The 16862-nt window shown below is 37.3% G+C and overlaps 1 protein-coding gene across 1 annotated transcript in view; it reads left to right on the top strand.

The window, feature by feature from the left end:
- Positions 1-16512, top strand: part of Ube2w (ubiquitin-conjugating enzyme E2W (putative)) — a 62015-nt gene extending 45503 nt beyond the window's left edge. Inside the window, exons 4-6 of the mRNA XM_013028450.1 lie at positions 1315-1470; positions 7517-7592; positions 13110-16512. Of these exons, the coding sequence (XP_012883904.1) occupies positions 1315-1470; positions 7517-7592; positions 13110-13123 (246 nt within the window). The 3' untranslated portion in view covers positions 13124-16512. The remainder of the gene's footprint in view (positions 1-1314; positions 1471-7516; positions 7593-13109) is intronic.
- The last annotated feature ends 350 nt before the right edge of the window (positions 16513-16862 follow it).

Raw genomic sequence — 16862 nt, 5'->3', positions numbered from 1 at the left:
GAAGTGGCGCTATGGCTGAAGTGGTAAAAGTGCTCGCCTTGAGCTGAAGAGCTCAGGGACAGCGCCCAGGCCCAGAGTTCAAGCCCCATGACAAAAAAAAAAAGACTTTACTAAACTGTAGAGCAAATATATTATTACATCTCATTAAAATTTTATATAAAAATAGACAATTTCTCTTGGAAATTTCTCACTTGTAGAATGCTTGCCTAACAGATACCTGGATTCATTCACTTTCCTTAGGGAAAGTGAATGAATGAATGAATGACTTGAAATAGCGTATAAGACTTCTGTTGTTGGGTTTTTTTGGTGGGGGGATGGCTCTGAGGCCTTAAATTCACTGTGCTTTTTTTGCTTAGAGCTAGTGCTCTATCACTTGAGCCACAGCTCCAATTCTTTCTGTTGGTGGTTAATTAGAGGTAAAATTTTCATGGACTTCCCTGCCTGGACTGGCGTTGAACTGCTAGCCTCAGATCTCAGCCTCCTGAGAGTTTGGGCATGAGCCACCAGTGCCTGGCTAAGACTTCTGGCTTTTGAGGCACTTTGAAGTAGGATATTTTTTCTTGTGCCTCTTTAGTGTTTAGATAAGTTTGAGAAACACAAATGTTGGAATATTTGTTGAATTATTAAGGCAGAAGACGAGAATAATAAATTGCCATTCACAGCAGTGCTGAGGAAAAATGGAGAAAGGAAAAGCAGTATTACAAGAATTGAATGAGAGGAAAGGCAGAGAAAAACATTAACTAATTGGAAGGCTCATTCAACCTTTTTTGTTTTTGTCTAGACATGTAAGTATTTGCTGATTAATAATCTCATAATGGATTGTGATTTTAGAGGAGGTAGACTATGCAGCAGTCATTTCCTAATGTGTATAGCACCTTAGGTGCTAGTGTTGTTGTAGGTGATAGGGTGATCCTGTAATTTGTATTATCTCAAAGATGAATTGTTTTGTTTGGAATTTTAGTGTACTGTATTTTTATATGCAGAGCAATGAATAGAATTGGAAACATTCTTATAAATGTAGTTTGCTTTTTTACTAGTGAAAATTACGTAATTTAGAAAATTTAAAGGGTATTTGTGAGAAGTAGTTGGAAATTTAAAGTAATTTAGGTTTTCTTATAACATAGTTTTCATAAGTGAAAATATTACTGAGTTAATGAGGATTGACAAATAAGTAGTTGCATATCTTATTTCTGAAATCAAGTTTAGTTTGTTTTTATTTTGCCTAAAATATCAGAACTTGTTATATGTAGAGGATATTGTAGTTTTTAGTATTAGAGAATATTCAAGTGTTAATGGAATTTTATTCTTTCATAGGTCATGTTTACTGGTGAAAATATTCCCATTCACCCTCATGTTTATAGCAATGGTCATATCTGTTTATCCATTCTAACAGAAGACTGGTCCCCAGCGCTCTCAGTCCAGTCCGTTTGTCTTAGCATTATTAGCATGCTTTCCAGCTGCAAAGAAAAGGTAGGACTTTTCAGAATTATTCCAAGTAATGTCTCTTCTTTCAGTTTAGGTAGGTTAACAATTTTAATATATAATTATTTTTATTTGAAAGGGGATTTGTCTTTTTGTTTATTATAGCAAATGTCATGTTTAGTAATAATTTGGAAAGCTACTTTTATATCTCTTATTCCAAATATTTTTATGTTAATTAATGGCTCAGAAAAAGATTGCACCTCAGGATATAGTGAAGACACTTGTACACCCATGTTCATTGCTGTAAAACAGCTCACATGCCCTTCAATGGATGAATGGATCAAGAAAATGTGATGTAATACACACACACACAAATGGAATTTTACTCTTTAAGAAAAATAATATTAAGTTATTTTCAAGGAAATGAATAGGCATGGAAAAAAATTATATTACGAGAAATAAGGTGGATGCCAGTGGCTCACACCCATAATCTTAGCGACCTAGGAGGCTGAGATCTGAGGATCGAGGTTCAGAGCCAGCCTGAGCAGGAAAGTTCATGAGACTCATTTCCAGTTGACTGCCAGAAAACCAGTAGTGGCTCAAAGTGGTAAAGCACTAGCCTTGAGCACAAAGAGGCTCAGGGACAGCACCTGAGTTGAAGCCCTGCTACCAACAAAAAAGAAAAGAAAAGAAGTAGGCTCAAGCTGAGCACCAGAGGCTCACACCTGTAATCCTAGCTACTCAGGAGTCTGAGATTTGAGGATTATGGTTCAAAGCCAGCCTGGGCAGGAAAGTCCGTGAGAGTCTTATTTCCAATAAACCACCAGGAATCTAGAAGTGGCTCTATGGCTCAAGTGATAGAGCACTTGGCTTGAGCTGAAGAACTAAGGGACAGTTCCCATGCCCACCAAAAAAAAAAAAAAGAAATAAGTAGGCTTAAGAAAGATGAAGAGCACTTGTTTTCGTTCAGATGTTGAAGAAATTAAATCTAAATTATAAATGTATATAAACATACATATATGTACACACACAAACATTTTAGGTGAGGTATATAGCATGTGTGTGGGAGGAATCCAATGGTGTAAATTCATTGAACAACCAACTTACAGTTTAACAAAATAAATGCCAGGAAGCTGGAATGTGGTAGGGTGGGGGAGGTGTCAAGCAAGGGGAAGGTGGAAGCAGATGAATGAAGAGAGGAGGTCGACTAACATAGTCATAATATTCCAGCCTTAATGTAACGTGCAGATGGAACCAGGTAACTTGAGGGGATGGGTGGGATTGGTCAGATGGGAGAAGAATGAGGAAGGATGTAACATTGATCAAGATGCCTTGTACTTAACAAACTGACATGTTGAACTTAAAATCCCTTTGTATAACTACTTAAAGATAATTGTTTAAAAAGAAAACTTCTTACATACACACACACATTTTTTTTTTTTTTGGTCTGGTTGTGCAGCCTGAATTGTGGGCCTGGGCACTGTCCCTTAGCTTTTCAGCTCAAGGCTACAGCTCTACCACTTGAGCCACAGGGCCACTTCCGGCCTTTTCTGCTTATGTAGTACTAAGGAATCGAACCCAGGGCCTCATCCATGCAAGGCAAGCACTCTACCACTGAGCCACCTTCCCAGCCCTTGTTACATATTTTTTAAATGTTTTTTTTACTCCTTTTGTTGTTGTGTTTTGCTCTTCCTGGAGCTTGAACTCAGCCTGGATGCGTTGCTGAGCCTTCTTGTGCTCAAAGCTAGTATGAGCTACAGTGCCACTTCCAGCTTTTTCTGAGTAGTTGATTGGACATAAGAGCACAGACTTTTCCACTGGGGCTGTCTTCAAACCATGATCCTCAGATCTCAGCTTCCTGAGAAGCTAGGATTGATTATAGGATTGAGCCCACTGTCACCTGGTATTACCCCCCCCCCCTTTTTTTTTTGTCAGTGATAGGGCTTGAACTCTGGGCTTGGGCTCTGTCCCTGTGCTCTTCAGCTCAAAGCGAGTACTGTACTGCTTGAGCCATAGCACCACTTCTGGTTATCTAGTGGTTTATTGGAGATAAAGAGTCTCACCAACTTTCCTGCTTGGGCTGGCTTTGAATCGTGATCCTCAGATCTCAGCCCCCTGAGTAACTAGGATTACTGGCACACCTGTTCTTTTAATCTGAACTTTAGTTTCATAAACGTGAGCAAGGAAAAAGTGTACAAGAAATTCTTATTTCTAGATGTTACAGTGGGAGCCCAAGCATAAGCATCCTAGTTCCTTCTCCCTCTTTGCCAGCCCTCATCCTGTGGGCTGCTTTTAGGGCATTCACCAGCAGCAAGAGCTTTCCTATCCTAATGCATAGGTTGAAGGGGAAAGACTGTTTACCAGTAGAGTTTTCAGGGCTTTTCTGCATGTTGTTTGAAATCCACAGATTGTGTATCTAATGGAAGTGAGGGAAAAGAGCAGAATGAAAATCATGAGTTGAAGATACTTTTAAAATAGGAAGTATGGACACGTACACACACACACACACACGTTTAGTACTTTCTCTTCATAGTTTTCTGTTCTGTGTGTGTGTGTATGTGTGTGTTGTGTTGTTCGACTTTGTGCAAATACTGGGGCTCAAACTCAGGGCTCAGGTGCTGTTCCTTAGCTTATTTTACTCAAAGTTGGTGTTGTACCATTGAACCACAGCTTTATTTCCAGCTTTTTGGTATTATTGGAGTGTTACAGACTTTCCTGCTTGGTCTGCTTTGAATCATGATCTCTCTTTTTTTTTTTTTTTTTGGTCGGTCATGGGGCTTGAACTCTGGGCCTGGGCGCTGTTCCTCAGCTCTTCAGCTCAAATCAAGGCAAGCACTCTACCACTTGAGCTACAGCGCCACTTCCGGTTTTCTGGTGGTTTATTGGAGATAGGTGTCCCACGGTCTCTCCTGCCCGGGCTGGCTTTGAACCTCGATCCTCAGATCTCAGCCTCCTGAGTAGCTAGGATTACAGGCGTGAGCCACCAGCGCCTGGCCCTCTTCTGTCTTTTTGATGGTTAATTGGAGATAAAAGTCTCACGAACTTTCATGATCTCGACTCAGCTCGATCTCATAGCTCAGCCTTTTGAGTGGCTAGGATAACAGGTGTGAACCCCTGACACCTGGTTCGTAGTTAGTTCACTTTTAAATGATTACTTAAGAGTCTAAAATCCTTTTTTTTTTTTTTTTTTTTGGTGCTGGTCTTGGGGCTTGAACTCAAGGCCTGGGCAAGTTCTCTTAGCCTGTTCACTCAAAGGCTAGCACTGTACCATTTGAGCTAGAGTTCCACTTCTGCTTTTTAGTGGTTAATTGAAGATAAGAGTTTCATGGACTTTCCTGCCTGGACTGGCTTGGAACCATGAACTTCAGATCTGTCTTCTGATTACCTAGGATTATAGGCACGAACTGCCACTGAATCTGAAATACTCTTAAGCCACTGTTTTTTTTTTTTGTTTTTTGTTTTTGCTTTTTTTTGGGTCCGGTCATGGGGCCTGAACTTTGGGCCTGGGCACTGTCCACTCAGCTCTTCAGCTCAGGGCTAGCACTTTACCACTTGAGCCACAGCGCCACTCCCGGCTTTTGTCTTTTTGCTTATGTGGTGCTGAGGAATTGAACCCAGGGCCTCAGGCATGCAAGGCAAGCGCTCTACCACTGAGCCACCTTCCCAGCCCCTTAAGCCACTGTTTTACCCAAAATTTCTTAAAATACTAGAGGCTTCTCAGTATTTACTTTAAAAACAACAACAAAAAAGTATTTGTTCAAATAATAAGCATGGGGAATGAGTTAAACTGAGTGTTTCAGAATGAAGAGTTCTTAGTACCCAGTTTTTATCTACCATATAAGAACAAAAAAGGCTAACAATTTAACTGTGATACACTATAAATGAGAAAATACTATCTCTGTTAAGGAATATTAAAATGTATAAAAATGGGGACTGGGAAGTTGGCTCAGTGGTAGAGTGCTTGCCTTGCATGCATGAGGCCCTGGGTTCGATTCCTCAGCATCATGTAAGCAGAAAAAAGCCTGAAGTGGCTCTGTGGTAGAGCTCTAGCCTTGGGCTGAAGTGCTGAGGGACAGTGCCCAGGCCCAGAGTTCAGGCCCCACGACCGACAAAAAAAAAAAGTATAAAAATGTAGAGAAAGTGAGGTACGTATGTATAATATATCATCTTTTAGCTTCAGCTTCCTCTTTGTTGTGGATTTTTTCTAATCTGCACTGTAAACATAAAATTGAACTTCTGTTTAAGCCTAAGGGCTTACTTATTTGTTTCTTCATATTTGTTGCTTCTCATCATACTTGTCCTATACATACACTTTCAACTTTTATATGTAAGACAGAGCTATATATCAGGGCTTCTATTTTCCTATTAAGCGTATTAGTGAGACAGTAACTGCAAGATTTAATAAGAACAGTAAGAGATGATCATTAATGATGTCTGCACATGGCTCTTGCATATGTTTTAGGATGGCTAGCTTTTGTTTATATTTATATGTTAATGATGTAATAGTATATTTACTTCCTTTGTCTACCCCTTCTGTTTGCCTCATATTCTAGTTTGGCTGTTACTGGTGTTTCTTGCACACTTGATAGAAGTATCATTCTATTGAAATTGGTGATAAAACTTTTTATTAGAAACACTTTAATACGTTGACTAAGATAATATAGTCTTTAAGCCAATTTCTTGAGAAATACAGTAAAATTCAAACACTTTTTGGGTATTTGACATTTTTACTGTGTTAGGTTACAAAGATGAAAAGGAAATGAACTATTCAGGCTTATGATTTGCTCATTTTAATTTTTTAGGAATATCTCATGTCAACAGAGTAATATAGGTCATTGTGTAAGATCTTGTACTCTAGTGTTCTTTTTTATTAAAAGAAATTATCATTAGCTGGGCGCTGGTGGCTCATGCCTGTAATCTTAGCTACTCAGGAGACTGAGATCTGAGGATCACGGTTCAAAGCCAGCCCGAGCAGGAAACTCCGTGAGACTCTTATCTCCAATAAACCACTAGAAAATCGGAAGTGGCGCTGTGGCTCAAGTGGTTGAGCGCTTGCCTTGAGCTGTAGAACTGAGGGACAGCGCCCAGGCCCAGAGTTCAAGCTCCACAACTGACCAAAAAAAAAAAAAAGAAATTATCATTAATGCTACCTTAGCTAAGATGATAATTATGTATATGAAGGTCTTTAGAAGTACCAATCAGAACGACTGCTTTCCCTCCTATTGGATGGTTCCTCTCAACAGTACTTTCTCATTGGATGGCCATCCTGAAATGATAGCCCTTCTGACTAGCCTCACATCAGGAAGGTTCCCCTAAATCTCTTACCTTCATTAATTTAGCTAACAACTAAATCCGAATACTATGAAACATTGAAGATTAGGAAAAAAATCAAGTTGTTGGGAAAGTTGACAAAAGGAGACTTATAGCTGAGCATATCTATCATATGATCTATAAAGCTTAGTAGCTTTAATGTAAATTTAATATGTTTCCTCCTCTTTATAGAAAGTTACTTGTTTCTTGTGTCTGGTTAGTATCTTAACAGTGCTCGGCAAAGATTTGTACCATAATCTGTCTTCAGTGTTTCTGGCATCACTATTTCCATTGTGTACTTCTCTTAACTGTTCTAGTCAGGGTATACGAATAACAGAAAGACCAGTGTATGGTAGAATGCTGATACATATTTTTCCTCTAGCATTATTTTCTGTTTCCTTGGTAATACTGTATAATAAGGTAATAAACCTGTTTAGAGGTTAGGTAGGTAGGCTTTTCTGTTTTAATTACGAGGGAGACAATTAGGGGGAGACAAACTGTAAAGAGTTGGGCTTTCATAACTCTTACCTCCCTTTAGTTGATAATCATTCTCTGTTGATCACCCCTAGAACTTAACCCAAAACTCCTGCCCCTACCACATCTCTTTGGAAAAAAAAAAATCTTGGTGTCAACAGTTTGCATTTCCCAAAGTAGATTTATAAGCTTTTATTCTTGCAGTTAGCCATTGTTTTTATAAATTGTGTAATTATTTTAAGCTTTTGTTAAATCATTTCTCCGAATTCTATTTTAGAGTGTAGCTGTTTAAATTCTTCTTTTGTTTCAGAGACGACCACCAGATAATTCTTTTTATGTGCGAACATGTAACAAGAATCCAAAGAAAACAAAATGGTGGTATCATGGTAAGAAGTTTTAATTTGGAATGAAAAATCTTTTGTATTTTGATTTGAAAGATTGTATTTCCTTAAACTTGGGGAAATAACTGCTATATTTTTGTAACATGGAGAACGTTCTTTAAAATATTGCAAGATATTTTTTGGAGAAGTTACACTAGATTTTTTTTTTTGTGGGACAAACAAAATAGCTACCATACAAGTAAAATCTAACATTAACATTCTAACATCTTTATTATAAAAAGAAAAATAATGTCTAGATTAAAATAAAAAGCTAAAATAAAATATGGGCTCTTGAGAAACCTGGCATTTGAAGGAAGACGTTTTGATTCCTTGTGTACTCATGTAGTTCCCATAGCTGGAGGAAGGGTAGGATGCATTGTTACGGGTGCCTCATCAAACTTCTCTGATTCTAGTATTACCCTTCAAAAAAATGAAGTTCTGGGCTGGGAATGTGGCTGAGTGGTAGAGTGCTTGTCTAGCATGCATGAAGCCCTGGGTTTGATTCCTCAGTATCACATAAACAGAAAAAGCCAGAAGTGACACCATGGCTAAGTATTAATTAGAGTGCTAGTCTTGAGCAAAAAAGAAGCTCAGGGACAGTGTGCAGGCCCTTAGTTCAAGCCCTAGGACTGGCAAAAAAAATGAAGTTCTATAAAATTTATCTTTATGAATAAATTATCCTTTTTTGGTCAGTACTGGGCATGGAGCTCAGGACCTCAAGTGCTCTATGTAACTTGAGCTATACTCCCAGACTTTTTGTTGTTGGTGGTCGTAGGGCTTGAACTCTGGGTCTGGGCACTTGCTGTCCCTCGGCTCTTCAGCTTGAGGCAAACGCTCTACCACTTAAGCCATAGCGCCACTTCCCATTTTCTGGTGGTTAATTGGAGGTGAGAGTCTCACTGACTTTTCTGCCCAGGCTAGCTTTGAACGGTGATCCTCAGATCTCAGCCTCCTGAGTAGCTAGGATTACAGGTGTGAGCCACTGACACCTAGCTTTTTTTTGTTTTTGTTTTTTTTTTAAGATAGGTTCTCATTTGCTTTGCCTAGGTTGGTCTCATACTCTCTAGTTTCCTATTTTTGCCTCAAGAGTAGCTGGGATTATAGAATTAAACACTACATCCAGCTTATAAATAAAATACTCTTTTTAAAAAAATTAGCTTATATTATTAATACAGAAGATATTTCATTGTGAGATCCACACATATATTTACAATATGTTCCAGTTAATCTTACCACGTCTTAGATCACTGTCCCTTCAAATGAGGTACATTTAATGATTTAAAATTTCTGTTTTCTTGCAAACAAAAAGTTTAGACTGGTTGCCAGTGGTGCTGACATATAGAGGATTATGGTTTGAAGTTAGCTGAGGAAGAAAAGTCTGCAAGACTCCATCCCCAAAATAACCAGCAAAAAGCAGGGTTGGAGAAATTGATCAGGTGATAGAATGGCAGCCAAGCAAGCAGTCTAAGCAAGTATGAGGCTTTGAGTTCAAATCCTAGAGCCAGCCAAGGCTTATGTCCTTATGTTCAGGTAGTGGTGAGCCTGTTATTTTTGTTTCAGAAAAATGATCACTAAGCACCTGTTCCCTTTTTAGCATACAGTTTCCAAGAAATATGAACTCTTGCTGTTTCTTTTATTTTTTTGCTATTAATACTGTCTTTGAGATAGAATTTTAACTAGGCTAAGTGATTGTTCCTCCACAGCCTCTGAAGTAGCATGCCACCATGCCCAACAGACTATTTAACATCATCTAGTTTTCAAAGGATTATAAAAACAGATTCGTTTCCACGTGTGACCTGCAAAGTTAATCATAAAGATAAGAGATTCAGGACTGGAGCACCTGCTTAGTATGCACAAGGGCCTAGGCTTATTCCTCAGCAAAGTCTCTCCCTCCCACACCCACCCTCTTAGAAAAGCTTTAACTATTTTTTGTCTTTTTGTAGTGCTGAGAGATCTGATCTAACCTAGAGCCAAGTACATGGTAGGCAAGCACTTAACCACTGAGCCATGTCCTTAGCCTTGGAATTCAGTAAATTTAGTGAAACATGTAGCATTCAATTTCAAGAAACTAGAATTCTAAGTTTCAGATATACTGTTTCATGGTCCTCCTCTGTGTTGCTAACCAACAGAATTGGGTCAAGCTGGGTCAGTGTGTCAGGCGCAAACAGAGAGGCAAGAGAAGGTTTGATTTACAGAGAATATGTATACTCTCAAAGGTGCTTCCTGGAGGCAAGGTGGAGATACAGAAATAACAAGACTGAAATTCAGTTCATCTCTAATCTCCTGATTTTATAAGAGAAGTCAGATGACAAACCAAAGTTGAGCTGCCAAATACCAGAGTTGTGTTCTTGGATAAAAAGCTTCTCAGCTCAAACTCATTTCCACCAAATTATTATTTAAACTTCCTTAAAAAACCTACTGCCTCTGGCTGGGAATGTGGGTCAGTGGTAGAATGTTTGCCTAGCATGCATGAAGCTCTGGGTTTTGATTCCTGACTATCACAAACACAGAAAAAACTACAAGTAGTGCTATGGCTCAAGTGGTATTGTTAGCCTTGAGCTAACCCCCCCGCAAAAAAAAAGAAAAAGAAAAAAAAAGCCTCATTGAACTCATGGGTGGACACAGGAGAGAGGGACTGGGAGAGACTGAGGGAACAGACTGTCAATGTTTTCCAGCTCTTTTTTTTCTTGTTGGTTATGGCTTGAACTCAGAGCCTGGGCATTGTCCCTCTTTTGATCAACACTATTGCTCTACCATTTTGAGCCACAGTTCCACTTCTGGTTCTCTGGTGGTTAATTTGAGATAAGAATCTCACGGACTTTCCTGCCTGGGCTGGCTTTGAATCTGGATCCTCGGATCTCAGTGGCCTGAGTAGCTAGGATTACAACAGGTATAAGCCACATTTGCCCAGCTCCAGAATTCTTAGTTTCCATTCACTGAGGAATTGAGGTCTTATATGTATTAGGATGAAAATTATAGTGTTGCCAGTTAAGGCAGAGGTCCATATTCTTTAAAAAATATCAGTTGTGCAGGGAACATGAGGTTAAAATAAAGGAACCTAATCAAAATAGGTTTGTGAAATAGAAAACATACAGATGTGCTGAGGAATTAGCCTGTGATTTGTATCTTAACTTTTTTAATTTTCAAAAATTATCTTTTAAGTAGTTAAAGGTGTTTCAACTCAACATATCAGTGTTTAAGTACAGTGCAACTTGAGGATTTTGACATTTTGTTAAGATACCTCTGCATCTGCTTGAATGCCAAAATGAATGAATTCCCAAATTTTATAATATAAAACAGGCAAAGAAATTGTTGTTGATAAAAGTATAAGGTTGGGCTGGGAAGGTGGCTCAGTGGTAGTGCTTGCCTTGCATGCATGAGGCCCTGGGTTTGATTCCTCAGCACCACATAAGCAGAAAAAGCTGGAAGTGGCACTGTGGCTCAAAGGGGTAGAGCGCTAGCCTTGAGCTGAAGAGCTGAGGGGCAGCGCCCAGGCCCAGAGTTCAGGCCCACGACCAAAAACAAAACAAAAAAAAAAATACAAGGTTGCCGGGTGCCGGTGGCTCACACCTGTAATCCTAGCTACTCGGGAGGCTGAGATCTGAGGATTACAGCTCAAAGCCAGCCCTGGCAGGAAAGTTCCTGAAACTCTTATCTCCAATAAACCACCAGAAAACTGGCAGTGGCGCTGTGGCTCAAGTGGTAGAGTGCTAGCCTTGAGCTGAAGAGGTGAGGGACAGCACCCGGTCCAGAGTTCAAGCCCCACAACTGACAAGATAAAAAAGTACAAAGTATCTTTTGTTACATTATAAAAAATATTATAAGGAGGTATAAATATATTGTTGGTTTATTTTACTGGGAATCAAATCCAGGGCGTTTGCTATTCATATAGCTACAGGCCGATCCGTTGGTTTTGTTTTTGAGATGGGATTTTGCTGTATAGCTCTGTCCAGTCTGTCCAATATTGAAGGTGGTAGGTGATCCAGTCAAGACCTCCCTGTTTCAGCTTCCCAAGTGCTGTGTTACAGACATTCATCACTGCTGACTAGACTATCACTGAACACCTACATTCTGTACCTTAGATAAATGTTTTTGTATCTGATATTGAAATTTGAACCCATGGCTTTACACATGCTAGGAAAAAACTACTGCTGAGTTGTATCCCTACCTCCTGACTTATTTTCAAAGTCAAGTCTGTTTTCTCTAAATTATAGGAGCATGAAATCTTCGTTTCTCCAGCCATTAGACTCTACTGTGGTGTTGTGGGTTTTGTTTTTATTTTTGTTTGTTTTGTGTGTAGGAGTGTGTGTGTGGGTAGGAGGGTAGCATAGAGAGAGAGAGAGGAGAGAGAGAGAGTGGGGGGGGTTTCAGTTTTTATTTTTTGTTTTTTGTCAGTTGTGGGGCTTTTACTGGCCTGGGTGTTGTTCCTAAACTTTTTCCGCTCATGGCTAGCACTCTACACTTTGAGCCACAGCGCCACTTCAGTTTTCTGGTGGTTCTTTGGAGATAAGAGTAACACTGCCTTTCCTGCCCAGGTTGGCTTTGAACCATGATCCTCAGATTCAGCCTCCTGAGTAGCTAGGATTACAGGTGTGAGCTACTGGCACCTGATAATTTTACTGAGTTTTGCTCATCATTTAGTTTCTTTTAGTCTTGGGAATTTTATTAGCAGTATATCAGTTCTTCCATGGAATAGTAATTTTTTTTCTGAAGAATAGTCTTCCCAAGATAGATAAATGCTTTAAATTTGTTTTGTAAAATATTTATTTTTGTTAGTTATTAGGGCTTGAACTCAGGGTCTGAGCTTGTCTCTGAGCTTCTTTGCTCAAGGCTAGCACTCTACCACTTAAGCCACACCTCAACTTCTGCTTTTTGTTTTCTGTTTTTTTGTTTGGTTATTTGGACTTTCCTGCCTGGGATGGCTTGTAACCACAATTCTCAGATTTCAACCTCCTGAATCACTAGGATTATAGGCATGAGCTACTGATGCCCGGCTGAAATAAATTTTGTACTAAAAGTTGTCTGTTATATACAGTGTGTTTAAGCTACCAGAAAGTATAAGTAATTTGGTAGGATTTTTAAGTGACTTGTGCACATATATTTATACTTGTTGAAATTGATACATTGAATTAAGACTCCTTTGTACAACTTCAAAATAATAAAAATTAAATTTTTCCAAAAGAAAACTTAGACTAGCAATCAGTTTTAAAATCATATTTCATTGTTGAAGGTGTGTTACATTACAGTCTAATGAGCTGCCATGTTACTTTGTGTTAAATAGCATGGTAATGATGGTTGTAAGTTTACTTCCTATATTCTCCTTACAATTTTAAATTGTTGTCCATAAGAGAATTCTCTGGTTATAATATGAATTGGACTTTTTATTTTCAAGGATTGGGGAGCCAAGTCAGATAAGTCAACCATGTTCTTGCTACTTGAAGTTATTTCTACATTAGACTAACTTGTAGATTTAATTTAAGCATACTTGATGTTTAAACTCTCTTTTTTCTCATTCTCTTAAAGATGATACTTGTTGATGCCACTGTTGTCGTCATCCTCCTAGCAGAAGATAGTCCTACTGAGAAAAATGAGCACTTTGATCATTCAGTCTTTGAACTTTAACATTTGACTGGAAGTGACCTATAGGCAATGAAGACTACTTCCTTTTACTGCATTTTTACTCGTGTGCATTCTGGGCGCATGTTGATCGCTGGTTCAGTCCAGGCAACTGACATGCTTTTATTAGTCATACAGTATTAATGCAGGTGTCAGGAAATGTCAAATATAATTCCATTTTTTTTATTTTATTTTTTTAAGCTTTTGGAAAAGTTCCAGGTCCTCATGTATTGTGCAATAACAATGACTTCCCTGGTGGTTTGGGGACGTTCATTGCCGGCAATGGACGTTTGTAACAGGAAACGTTTTCATTAATTCCTGCCGCTCCGTCATTAATGCATGATAGGGCCTATGAAATGAATTTATCGGTTATAGTGGGAGTATAATAAATAAAGTGAGGGATCCAGCATTGCTTTGAAAGTTTCACCCCAACTGTTTATATTTGGATTCTATGCACTGTGATCCTAATAACATGCGTCTTTAAAGGACTATAATGAACGATCATTGCGTATTTATTTAATTGTTTATATCTGCTGTCAAATTGTTTTGACATGGAAGGCTTTCAAATAACATTGGCAGAGAGGTACAATATGTTATCCCTATGGTGAAAATAAATTCATTTGTTGTAAATAGTTCCTCAGTCTCTGGAGTCAAGGAATGGAAAATATAGGGTTTAATCAAGGCTTTACTTGGGAAGTAAGGAAGCTGCCAGTGATGGTTTAATTGCTGCAGTCCATCCTTTTGGCTTGTTATTTGTATATTAAAGATTTTTTTTTCCAAGTAGATTATGCTGTTACTTCTTGCTAGCCATCAGCATGAGCCCTACTGCCTAAACACTATTTGATTTATTTATGTTTGGAACATCCTAAACATTTTTGTTTGCGATCTTGTTTCTTTTTGTTAGGTTTTACGTCAAATTTGAATGTTATAATTACCTTAATTGAAAAACTTTTGTCACATTTTTTTCCTTGTAAATTTTCTTGTCCTTCAATCCTGTACCCTAAAATAAGAAATACACTTTTTGACAGAGGCTTAATGTTTTAACAAAATGTGTGGACATTTTTATTTTAAGATTTGGGCAAAAGTACACTATAAAATGGTATGCTTGCTTATTTGTCTCACACAATCATAGTTTTTCCTGGAGGGATTTTTGTTTTGTTTTCTTGTTAGTGAAAAGACTTTGCTCACAGCTAGGTAAGGTTTTTCTATAATTTAAAAAAAATTGTTGAAAAGTCCCATTCTCAGTACATGTAAGTTAGTGATACTGCAACTAGGTTCTCTTTTTAAAAAGCAATTGATGTATTTTATAAATTACCTTTTCACATATGCAAAATCTGTTTTTACTACAGTGTTATTTTTACTAATGCCTTATTGTTGCACTCTTTGAAGTATCCTGCAGTGAATATATTAATCAGTATGGGCTTAAACATAAAAGCCAGTTGGCTGAAAGATTTGAAATATGTACCCCAGTAAAACCATCCAATAAGCAATTGATAAAGAATCTTGAAAAAATTGTTTTTAATCTCTGTGTAGATGACATTTTGTAGCTTTGTACATGTTGTTAATTAAGGGCATATAATTTTACATACAAAGTATGATTGCTGAACTCAGGGGTGGGTAGACTTCAAAAATTTATGTCTGTCATAGAAATAACTAGAAAAAGATATTAAACTCATGGCCAGCCACCAAATTATGGAGACTGTTTATACTGCTAAATAGCAACTACCACTTTTAAAATTTTTAAGTATTTTTGTTCTATCGTGGCTAGATAGTCATGATTCTTACAGTGATCAATTTTATTAGCTGGCCTATTTAACCTGGTTAGAAAAAAAACTTTGAATTATTCTGAGTTTTTAAACTGCTTTTAATACAAAAATTACAGCTGTATATTATGTATTTTCATATTTTACATAACTACCCTAATCTACTGATTGACTTGATCTCTTTTCCATTGGGGGAGGGATATAGGGAAGTCACTCTCCATCTTGCTGGTCCTCTTACTAAAGTCCTTTTATGAAGAAATGACCTATGACATTTATTCACCAAAGGAATTAAGATACTAGGTCAAAGATGAACAATGCTACACTATATTGATGAATAGGTCATGTTGTACCTTAGTCAAGTTTTTTATAATAACATTTTTACATACCTCTCTCTATAGATACCATAAAATGAAATGGAGGGGAAAAGTAGAAAACCAAATACTTTTGGTGTGTTATGGTTCAAAGAGAAAAGAAAAAAGATGAAAAAATTTAGGAACACCAACCATTTAAATTTCATGATCAAGTTAACATTGCTCCCTTGAATTTAAGAGTGATTAGAAACTCTTTTGTTTGCACTTAGATTTAATCATTTTATATGTAAGCTACTTAATTGAAAGTCATAGGACATTTATCTTAGTCATTCTATTAAGGGGTAAGTAAGGGCTTTGTAATAAAAGAAAAATATTTCACTATAGTTTATTGTTTGAAAACAATCAAAATACCAAGAAATTCACATAGGCATATGCTTTTCTCTGCATTCCTTCCACTGAGCACTAGGCCTACAGAATTATACATTCATACTTAGTTGTGTTATTTTTCCTCCCTCCTTCAGTCCATCAATCCCTTCTTCTCTTCTTCCCTCCCTCCCTCCCTTTTATTTATTTTAGGCCATTCTTCTGGTTTGCCAATTTTGTTAAGATTGTGATTCAGTTTTTTATTTATGCATGTTTAGATCATGAACTTGGTGCCCTTTCAAAAAGTTTTTGTCAGAAACTTAATGCCATAAGTTTTAAGAAGAAAGATTTCTGTTTAAGGGAAATTAAAAATAAATTTTATGGCTATTTAGGAATGATAGTTTATTTCTAATAAACTTGTAATATGTACATTTTCATTTAGTCAGTGGGAAATAAAGTATTTTTAATCACCAGAAGAAAGTGCTAGAAATAGCTTTTATGTAGTCAACAGCAGTTCAACTGGACAACGACCTAGTCCTCCTTTTGAGTAGGTACATAAATATCTGTTAAACGATAACTACCTGAGTTTATTGCTTTTTTTCCTTCTAAGTCTTAAATACACAATCATTAGATACCTGTGATGAATAATAACTTGCCAAAATTATGAAACATATCTAATGACTGTTTCCAGATGGCATCAAAGGTGAATTGACAAAAACATGAAAAGGACTTAGTGATATGAAAATGCTCTAAGTAGTTGTTCCTGGTTAATCAAGCCCTTTAAAAAAAAGCCTATTGTTTTTGAGAATCAAGATATTTAGCACTTGTTTAAAGCTTCCTAAAAACAGAAGAGGAGGTACTGTGTTACAAAAAGAAAAAAACCTTTTAATAAAAAATTCAGTGTCAATAGTTACAAGCTTTTATGGTTATTGCTGCTTATATTCCTTTATCTCACACTCATTTTTTTTGTGTACATAGATGGAAGCTTAAAGCTTATAATTAAAAAAATTTTTTTAAAACCTTATACTTATGTGTAATTGTGTATGTATGTAAATTGATTCTCAAGAAAATACCTGAGACTTAACCATATCTTACTTTTCTAAAGACTAGACTCATAGTTAAAGTCAGCTACATTACTATTCTGGTTAGGCTAGTGTATTTTATGACTTTGTATGATTGATGAAAGTGTCCTTTAGTCTGTGCCGTTTGGTTGCAATCTTTCT

This window comes from Dipodomys ordii, unplaced genomic scaffold (assembly GCF_000151885.1).
Source record: "Dipodomys ordii isolate 6190 unplaced genomic scaffold, Dord_2.0 Scaffold109, whole genome shotgun sequence".
Taxonomy (NCBI): domain Eukaryota; kingdom Metazoa; phylum Chordata; class Mammalia; order Rodentia; family Heteromyidae; genus Dipodomys; species Dipodomys ordii.
This window is presented reverse-complemented; position numbering and strand designations above follow the sequence as displayed.